This window comes from Rhopalosiphum maidis, chromosome 2 (assembly GCF_003676215.2).
Source record: "Rhopalosiphum maidis isolate BTI-1 chromosome 2, ASM367621v3, whole genome shotgun sequence".
In the NCBI taxonomy this organism is placed as follows: domain Eukaryota; kingdom Metazoa; phylum Arthropoda; class Insecta; order Hemiptera; family Aphididae; genus Rhopalosiphum; species Rhopalosiphum maidis.
This window is the reverse complement of record NC_040878.1, coordinates 43946411-43957177: the sequence shown is the minus strand read 5'-3', so window position 1 is coordinate 43957177 and position 10767 is coordinate 43946411. Positions and strand designations below refer to the sequence as shown.

The following is a 10767-nucleotide window of genomic DNA, read 5'->3' as shown; positions in this document are numbered from 1 at the left end:
ACACCCGGGAGAGTTTACAATCGCCGCAAATTCAATTGTGCCGATTTTACTTTTACTGCATTTTGTTTATAAATAATTTTAATTTTGATTTCATTTAAATTTACAACACTTATAATACTTATTTATTTATTATATTATATTTAACAATAAGCTTGTTTGGTAATAAATATAATATTCAGTAGAATATTAACATGAGTACATTTTTATTGGATTTTAGGTATGTAAGTTTACTTATTTTAGCGCTTGCCGGTAATGTTTTACCACCGCACGCCATTGTGATCTACCTTCTTCATATCGACCTATCAGCCTTTTACCTTCTTTCTCAAAAATCCTAGATAAGATTATACTAAAGAGATTAAACCCTATATTAACAAGCCAAAATATCTACGTCCAGATCATAGTCCTCCCATGATCACCAACAACGATACGATTCCCAAAACACAAGCCACCCGTTACCTCGGAGACCACCTCGACAGTAAACTCACTTGGGCATATCACTTAAAAACAAAAAGGAAATCACTCAATTTAAAACTCTACACAATGAAATACCTTCTTAAATCAAATCTCCTACTCAACACAAAACTCGTAATCTATAAACAAATTCTCTGCCCTTCAATGACTTACAGAATACAGCTATGGGGTACCTCCAAAAAATTCAACATTCAAAAATTCCAATCCTTGCAATCAATTTCGCCTCCTCACCAACGTCCCCTGGTACGTCAGCAACCTCACACTCCACTCTGACCTCAAAATCCCAAACATAAATACCCTAACCTCCCACTACTATAAATTATTTCACAATAACATAGTCAACCACCCTAATCCACTCATTTCCAATCTCTCCTCCCTCACTCTCCCTGATAAACCACCACGTCGTCTAAAGCGAAATAGGCACATGGACTTCCTCAACCAATAAAAAATAAGAAGAAAAAAAAGGTTTTTATGTTCAGAATAGTTGGCAAAATCATAATATCCAACAAATCTAAAATAATCGGATAAAAGTAGCCTAAATTTCGTAATAATTTAAAATTACAATCATTTTTCAAATAATTATACATTTTTTTTTATACGTAATCCGATTGTAAAAACTGAAAATAGTCAATCCATCATTAATTGCTGCCATTTTTTGGAACTTGTATAGTAGTATCTGCTCGCAATGACGGCGATATTTCTGTACATATTGTTAATTTTTATATAATTTATCAAAAACACGTTTCTAGCAATACGAATTTTATGTTATTTTGTGAATTATGAAGATATTAAAAAAAAAAATGATTTTTACTCTGAACAGTCTAAACACATTATATCACATATTTTAAACGCAATAAACCAATAAGTCGAAGAAAATTTCCTAAAGCCCTATACATTAAAAAAATGTGGTAGGAAAATTGATAAATCTAGCCCCCTCCCATTATTTGTCTTTCGGGATGGCCCTGCGGCCTCATATATTATTATAGAAAAGTATACATGATAATAATACAGATCTGTGAAATAGAGGAGGTAAATAAATACATAATAATCAGAGTATATAAAAATAATAAAAATTGTACTAATAACGATAGTTCACCTGGTACAAATACAGTATTTTATACCAGAGCGCGTAATTTTAGATGTGTCCAAGTATAATTATAAACCTTATGAACCCGGACTTTACATATATGGACCATATATTTTTTAAACTAACCATGCTACTAGTAAATTAAATTATTAAAATAACAATATAAACACATTATAATTTTAATTAGTAATACAGCCATATAGGCTGACAAATTGTCTTCGCAGTTCATTCAGAATTATTTTCAGCGGCAACGGCGAATCATTGTATTCAAATTTAAAACATTGATTAATAATTAGTGATCTACTCAATGCCCAATTGTACGCTATTTGACACCTACTATCCATCAGAACGTTTACCTACTAAATACTTAGTAGTTAGTACCTACTTTCTTCACTGATTTTATCGATTAAATTAAAGCTCATCATTTTATAAGCACTTGTACTTACCTACTGATTATTCAATATAGATCACAGTCATCATGATTACTATAACATACAATAACTATAGTCTGATAGTCACTTACATTTTTTGGAGTTATAAAATACTTTTATCTGTAGATACTTCTTCAATTTTTTTTATTACTCAATAAATAATTTTAAATATTTTTAATTACTGTATGAACTTATGTGGAACCTTGTATTATGCAAATATAAATATTTTATCATACATAAATTAAAATAAAAAAATAAAATAGAAAAATTCAAAGGTCTATAAACAACTAAAATTATATACTTAAAAATAAATAAATATACATTTTTTTTTATGATTTCGATAAAAATTGAATTACTTATATTCTGGCCTATGGGCACAAAAGAGATGTTAATAATAATTATCGGGTATTAAATAAAATCAACACATATTTCTTAATGCTATATTGTACTTTACTTTATTTATAATCAAAGCTAGGATGCCATTTCAAAACAACTATTAATTATAATAACACTAAAATAATTAAAACTTATATTGTAATATGTTTACATATCTAACAAGAGTATATTAATGTTAACAATATTTTATTTGTTAATTGCATAACAATTAACAGCACTCAATATATTTTAGGAATAAAAAGTGCACATGCTTACAATATATCTGGACAACTGGCACACAATATTAAAATTAAATAATTTTATATACTTCCACGGTCATACTATAATCGGGACTGGGAATGTAACTACATAATTTAAAAATACATAATCAAATAGAAACAAAATATAATTACAAATTAAAATTATGTCAATAGAGTCCTATAAGTAAGAAATATATATTTACAAAATATAATTAGGAATCGTTTTTAGTGTTTATAAAGTAATACTAGGTATATCAATCTCTTTATTCAAGATAAATAAGTGCAGTCTTTAAAATATTCAATATTTTAATAAAGGTCTTTAGGTTATGTCATAATACACTAAAAAAAAAAGCACTAAACTTTAAATAAATATTGTATAATTAAAATAAATCATATTTTAAATATGAACTTCACAATAAAAAAAAATCTGTACTATTATTAATTGAAAATGCTATTTATAAACACTAGATAATTGGTATCAAACTACTTTTATAAGTTTTTTCACACAGTAAAAAATGCATTAAAATAGGTCATGTATATAATAAAACACAAATCAGCGATGTTGAATTGACTATTAGTTTTGTTAACAGTTAGTTGGTACATTTGTTTGCTTATATTATATTCATAAATAATTCGAATAAAAAACAATTTAAAATCAATTATAAAATAAGTTAAGCCATAATATATGAATATAAATATGCTAATTTGTTAATCACTAATGACTTAGTTTAAGTATTTTACATTAAATTTTTGCAAAATACAAAATTGAAATACGTAAAAGTATATTACATAGAAACAAATCAATAACTATAGTAGTATAATAAAATGTATTGCCGTTTAAAATTGGATACTTATTTCAAAGATTCAATTAATTTTTATCTAGTACAACATCAATTATATAGGCTTTAATAGAGAATTTTGTTCAATATATACACTATACATCAATATTATGACATAAATGCTAAGAACATAAAACTCGGTACACAAATAATATAAAAGGAAATGTAAAAAGTTTGAGATAAAATTTTACATTTAAAATAAAATTACTTTTAACCACCTGAGTTTGTTGTTTCTTCATCATCTTCATCATCAAAACCAAAACAATTTTCAACACCATCACCACATTCTTCTTTCACGTCTGATAAAGATGCGGTTTTTAAAATTGTAAGGTCTTTTTGACTTGGCGCTGTATGGTAAATAATTTAATTTAAAAATTAAGTTAAAAGAAAATTTTTATTTTTATTTATGCTTACAAGAAGATTGGTCAACTTGTTGTAATGATACACTTGAGGCTGTGTAACTACCTATCTGATCTTGACCATCAAGTTGAATCACTTCAAGCACAACATATTGCTGTCCATCTTCACCTTCTACTGCTACAACTCCAGTTTCACTTGTTGGAATACTTGTGTCTTCCTCAGATTCATCTTCATTAGCTGAATCTGTATACTGCAATAATTTATTAACAAGAATTATTTTTAAATTGTTTCCATTTCATTTCACGGGATCATTCATTTATTACTTAAATAATATGTTAAAATTTATACTAGAACATTAAATTCAGTTCTTGTTCATTACACAGTAGTCACCGCTTATAGTGATCACATTCGTCGGGGAGTAAAATGAAAAAGTAAAATATACATACGAGTACATACAAATTTTAAGACTTAGGTTCTTTCAAAAAAGTCAGAAAAAACGTTTTTATTAGAAAATGATATTTTTAAATATTTTTTTAAGATTTTTCTTTTTTGAATGATAACATAGTTTTAATTTCATATTCCAAAACAGCATATTTTTTAGAGTATTTTGATACATAAAAATTGAATTTAGGGCGAGTAGTTTATGAGTTATAAGTATTTAAAATGTTGATGCACGGACTGGAGTGGTAACCCCGCAAAATGTTTGTCCACTACTCCGCTTGTCTAAACTTTAAAAATGTATTACTCATAAACTACAAGGTACAAGTATTGAGAGTCTGATGGCAGTATGGCACAATTCTTTCATATCATTTTTATTTATTGTTACTTTAATTTTAAATTTATTATTGTATATTTTCTTTTGTTTAATTTACTATTCTATATAATATTTGTGATATAGGATATCGGTTATATCTTAATACCAGCCTATGGTTTTTAGTAAAAATAATATCAACTCATCCCTAATTAATGTCATAATATGAGATACCATATGCACACAATTAAAACTGAATATAATCTTACATAGACAATTTTAAATAATATTCAATGGACCAATCACTACTTAACAAGATTTCACAATTAAGCAACAATTGAAAAATTAAAATCCAAGGGATAAAAAGAACATTATTGCAAAATCATCCGAACAAACACAAATAAATTTCACACTAAAAATTATTCCAAAGAAACAATTACCCCAATTATCTAATTTTATCCATATATAACCAAATTTAATTTAAATGTAACAGTAAAATGAACATAGCATATCATTCATATAATAATACTAATTACTAAAACATCAACTGTTTCCAAATAAATTATCTTATTTTATTTTGTATCAATTGGTATTTTAATCTTTAAAAGTGGTTTTAATTAAAAAGTTTAATAATAAATTTAAATAATAATAATACCTCTAATCTTTGTTTTATTGCTGTATTTCGATCATTTCCAGTTGATTCTTGCATATGTACTTCCATATGTCTTAATAAATTTCCTTTATGTCTAAATGATCGTTGACATGTATTACACTGATGAGTTTTGGCATGTGGTGGAGGTGGTATATATGCTGGATTATGATACAAATTATGATGACGGCGTAATAATTGTTTTTGTCTGAATGACTATTCAAAAAATAAATAAATAAATTATATTAGTAAAGATGATATATTGTATTATATAAAAATTATATACATAAATTGAAATATTTTACCTGATCACATTGTTTACAATGGAATGGTTTTTCATCTGTATGTATTAACATATGAGTTTCAAGATGACGCTGAGACATGGAAGCATAAGGACACAGCTCACATTTATAACATTTTTCCCCTTCATGTGATTTACAATGAACCTATAGTAAATGTTTATTAGATAATATATTAAAGGATAAATGTATGCTACAATACCTTGTATTGGTAACGATCAGGAAATGCATCACCACATCGTTTGCACTTAATAGGTTTATCAGAAGTATGAAGCTTTTGTACATGTATACGTAAATCAGTTTTACGCCCACAAGTAGCAGGACAATGGTCACATTTAAATACAGGCTTTTCACCTAAAACCATAATTTAATAATTTCTATGCTATATAATATTAATAATTTAAAAAATAAAATTTACCGCTATGGATTAATCTGTGTGTTTTTAAACTGTTGGATTGGGTAAACCTAGAAAAGCAGATATCACATTCGTATGGCTTTTCACCAGTGTGTATACGCAAATGGCGCTTTAATTTAAATGTATCTGGACTTGCATAAGTACAATGCGGACACTAAAAAAATTAATATTAATATTAGCATTAATAAAAAAAAGAATTGGTATAATGTATAATAGTAAATACTTGGTATGGTCTTTCACCGGTGTGACATCTCATATGATTTCTCATTTTGCTAAGTTCTACACTAGCATAATCACATATTGTACATTTATGTGGTTTTTCATGAGTATGTTTATATCGAACATGTCTAACAAGTTCTCCTATGATATAAATAAATATAAATATTTTATGAGAAAAAAATCTATTTTAAATATGGTATAATGAAAAATACTTGAAGGATTAATAAATTTGCATACCTGATGTAGTAAAAGCACTTGGACAACTTCGACATTGATATGGTTTTGTTCCAGTATGAGTATTCACATGATTTTGCAAAGAAGTTAGAGTTTTGAAACCACGTTCACAAACAGTACATTTATGTGGACGTTCTTTAGAATGAGACTTCATATGACGAGACAATAAATACCTGAATGAACATTTTTTAAATTTCATTAAGTCAATATATAATAGAAAAACTAAATGATATGTGCAAAATAAATAATAATTAATAATAACAATAAACTAAGACATTTTGAAACATTAAGAACTAATAAAAGGAAATATAAATTACCTTTTTCCAGTAGTGTAATTACAATAATTACACATATGTGCTTGAGTTACTGTTTGTGACTTTTTAGGTACTAATTTAACTATTTTAGATTTGTCATCTTCTTCACCTGAATCCTAAATAAATATTACATTACTGCTATTAATAATAATAGTTAAATAAAAATGTTTTATTTTTCTTTGTATAGTTACTTCTATTTCTTGTTTTTTTGGTAGAGTTGGATCTTCTGCATCATTAAAATCATATACATTACTAACATCGGGATCATCTGGATCATGTTCTTCTTGTGACATCTCCATAACATTTGGAGTTTCATCATTTTTGTCATTTTGTTTGACTACATAAAGTACATAATTGTTGGCATCAGCATCAGCTTGAACTAGAGTTACTGTTTGATACCCACTGCCATCTGCTAAAGCAACAATCTAAAATTTCAAACATTTTACTACCTATATTAGGTATTCATTATTTATTATTTTAATTTACTTGAGGGATATCTTTTTTAATTTTATCTTGTACATTAGGCAGAACAATTTGAGTGACATTATCCATATTATTTTCATTTGTCTCAGCCATCATTTGTGCATCTTGTTCCGAAAGTCCTAAAATAAAAATTTATTTTAAAAATGTGACATTTTAAAATTGAATGAATTTAATTATAATTTACCTCCAACCATAACCATCTGGCCATCTCCAGTAGTTGTTTGATAATAATATTGGACATTTTGATCAATGAAATATGCATGTTCTACTGAGTCCCCATCTAAATTCATTATTTTTATGAAAATATAAAATAAACTAATAATTAAATATAATACTTACCAGTTTGTACTTGTGTTACTTCATTTCCTTCAATTTCTTTATTAAATGAATCCAAGTAATTTTGTATATCGGTTATATTTTCAGTGCCAGAGGTTGAAGCCTCCAACTTTATGTGAGTCGCATCAATCATAGTATTTGCAGATGATCCACCATCTAATACTAATAAACAAATAAACAATGACCAAGTTAAAGCCGTTAAAGGAATCGTCTATTCATGGGTAATATTTTCAAGTTTAAAAATAAAATGAAAATATAATTAAAATTAAAACATAGTTTGATATCTCACATGAAAAACTGGTTTTTCATGTATGCATATAGGTACACAAGTTGGATGTTTATTGATATAGTTTATTAATAAGTATAATATGTTACAACAAAAATGGCATAGATGCCATTATACAAATTAAAATATACCATGAAACAGAATCAGTTAATAAAATAATTAATACAGGATTTCAAACTTTTAAATTGACTAGTATAAATATTCCAATGTTTCATTTAACATAACACTCATTAATTCACTAAAATAATCACCCGATATAAATTATAAGCTAAGCCTAGGATCAATAAAAATATAGAATTTGAGTTTTTAATATTATATCCATCAAAGTTTGTTGGTATTTGAATTTTTACCGCAACAATACAACATGTTATAACACATTTATATGAACTATATTTTTTGTATAGCATAACACACAAGTCCATAATTTAAAGCTATCATAATTCCTTTACAGTTTATGGTATAAATTAACATGGTTTTTTATTAATTAATAAGTATAGTTTTAAAATCCTTTTTAACTAATATAAGATTTATAATAAACATAATAAAGAGTAAATATAAATTGAATTACCAATAGTTGTTCCTTCGTTTTCAGACATGGTTGAAGTCTTGTTAATTAAAAACCTATAACCAAACGTTAAATTTATTTTTTGGATCAAAATATTTAATTACTAAAATGTACATAATATACTTAAACACTGCTAACACCAACTATATAAATAAATAGTAAATATTTGGAACCAGAACACAAATCGAAGTTGGTTACCAAGATTCAACTAGAACATTGTATTCACTGATTACTTGATAAGAATAAGATATCAGTTTTGATCATAAACAACTGTTTAAATTTCAATAGTAAAATATAGATTTCGTTGGGCAAAAAATTCGTAAAATCGAGGTCACCACTAGTCAGTCCTGAAGAAACATTAGTAATAATATAATATTGAAACGGTAAAAACGGCTATAAAAAATAAAAAAATACTGAAAATCAAAAATTCACCATAATTAATTATCGTGGTAGAATATAATAGAAAAAAAACGATTGAAAAATTACGACGGTGTACACATACACGGTAACAAGTATAATATCTACGTTACTATGTTAGAACAAAGAGAAAAAAAGTGTAGGTATATGATACAGCATATTGCACTATCGTAATAATAATAATATATAATGTCGTGCTAAAACACAATATTATTATCGATTAAATCCCAAACGACGGTTTGCACCGGACAGGAGGGCCGCACCGCCGTGATAAGGATTCACAACAAACGACGACGTACGAGGCGTCGATTGGGTTTGCGTCACGTAAATTTTTTTGTCGCGGAGATCCTTCGCGACAATGATATAATACGCTACGAAGACGGATATTTGTTCTGATCTGGACCCTCGAGACCCGCGCATACACCCATACCACGATCTCTATCATAGGACTGAGCAAAAACCGTCGTGCATTGCACACCACCACGACATCGTCAAACGCCGATTCATGTCGATCGACACGACGACCGCGAGCTGCGGCGTACGTACACGGCGATCGGTGGTCACCAGCGGACTAGAGAGTACAGAACACCGTCTGTAGATCTCTATAGATAATGACACGACGATATTTACGAATTGTATACATTAGTGTTTACGAATAGATAAGACGCGGAAGAAAACACAGGAAGCGTCCGCGGAACGCTGCCTATCGGGAATTAAGAAAAGAGACATTGTCGCACAGTCGTGCACGTACAAACATATTATTACTATTCTGCTACTTACACGTTTTGTACACGGGGGGCATCATTAACAGCCGCGACAAGACATATATATTAATCCTATGAAAGCGCCGCCACACGGCAACCGTACACATATTATTTTACGACGCGCCGTTGGCCGCGGCCGCCACCGCCGCGCTGCTCATGTCGCTCATGAACGACGACGGCACGACACGCACAATTATTTGACAACGACAACGATAGTGGACAGTGACGGCTGCGGCTGCGGCTGCGGCGACAAACGCTCACGACGCGAATCCGCGACCGAACGGAACTACTAATGTGTCATTACCATATCGCTATCGACTCGTTATTGCGGGGTAATGTATGCGCGACGACGAAGGATAATATTCTTTAATAACGTTAATACACTGGTATATTGTTGTTGTTATGATCGTTATTGTTGCTAAATATTGGCGAACGACAAGACTACGACGGCGGTGCTGTCGCACGTCACAACACTGGGTCACGGTCGAGATCTTCGGACCCTAAAACGTCGACGAGTGAGATACGGATGAGTAGGTGTTCTGTACTTACGCAGTGTTCGCGACGGCGGCTGCGGAATGGTGTCGGACGTCCGCTGAGATGACGCCGACGCGACGACGGTTTTCGATGATTATGTTACGGTTTGGCCGTGGCTGTCGTCTATGCGTTTACGAAACGGTGTACCGGAATCGGACGGGCGTCGGAAAACGGTGATCGTCGGTGCGCGCAGCGGTTTCGGGGACGGCACGCATACGCCCGGTGACGGGGACGGTGGCGGCACGGGTACGGGTGTCAAAAAACGGCCGCCATTTTTTTTCATTCCTGTCTGTTGTTAATAAATAGTATACGACGTTCTGCAACACCCGATGCGACAGCGAGAACCCGCCTTTTTCCGTCGATCTGCCTGAACCCGGTTACCGGTCACCGCCAAAGACGTTCGAAACGCAAACGGTTTCCCGCTGTTTATTCAAAACGATAACGTAGATTACAAAATAAATAACAGATCTCAACGTTATAGGTTGAGATCTAGTACGTATACTAGGTCCTACTGGTCCTAGTATGAATAATGAATATGGAACAAAATCGCTTATAGTTGACACGCATATTTTCAAAAATCCGTAAAAATCTAAGTATTGAAGTCATAGTCTTTCCAAGTTCACGATTGTATTTTGCATATTGACATTACGCATAAATGTAATGCGTCTAATGTATTTT

General features: G+C 30.0%; 1 protein-coding gene across 3 annotated transcripts; it reads right to left on the bottom strand.

Moving 5' to 3' along the window:
* Positions 1 to 2554: 2554 nt before the first annotated feature.
* LOC113552231 (transcriptional repressor CTCFL-like) lies at positions 2555 to 10352 on the bottom strand. Of its 3 annotated transcripts, none has more exons than XM_026954987.1 (15): positions 8489 to 9509; positions 8378 to 8430; positions 7527 to 7685; positions 7372 to 7467; positions 7191 to 7306; positions 6896 to 7129; positions 6708 to 6820; positions 6394 to 6563; positions 6161 to 6297; positions 5941 to 6091; positions 5725 to 5876; positions 5529 to 5669; positions 5230 to 5439; positions 3878 to 4073; positions 2555 to 3810 (listed from the first exon to the last, which is right to left on the bottom strand). In XM_026954987.1, coding segments are annotated over exons 1-15 (2067 nt in total). In that variant the 5' UTR covers positions 8491 to 9509; the 3' UTR covers positions 2555 to 3673. The 3 variants fall into 3 exon arrangements, with proteins under 3 accessions (XP_026810788.1, XP_026810789.1, XP_026810790.1); XM_026954988.1 differs by lacking the exon at positions 8489 to 9509 and adding an exon at positions 10105 to 10352 and having other exon boundaries at positions 3668 to 3810; XM_026954989.1 differs by lacking the exon at positions 8489 to 9509 and adding an exon at positions 9572 to 10091 and having other exon boundaries at positions 3668 to 3810.
* Between the last annotated feature and the right edge of the window lie 415 nt (positions 10353 to 10767).

Coding starts and splice junctions, on each gene's coding strand:
- LOC113552231 (XM_026954987.1), bottom strand. Junction 6,564..6,707: donor AATTACACTACTGGAAAAAG/GTAATTTATATT, acceptor ATGTTCATTCAG/GTATTTATTGTCTCGTCATA. Junction 5,670..5,724: donor CTGATCGTTACCAATACAAG/GTATTGTAGCAT, acceptor CATTTACTATAG/GTTCATTGTAAATCACATGA.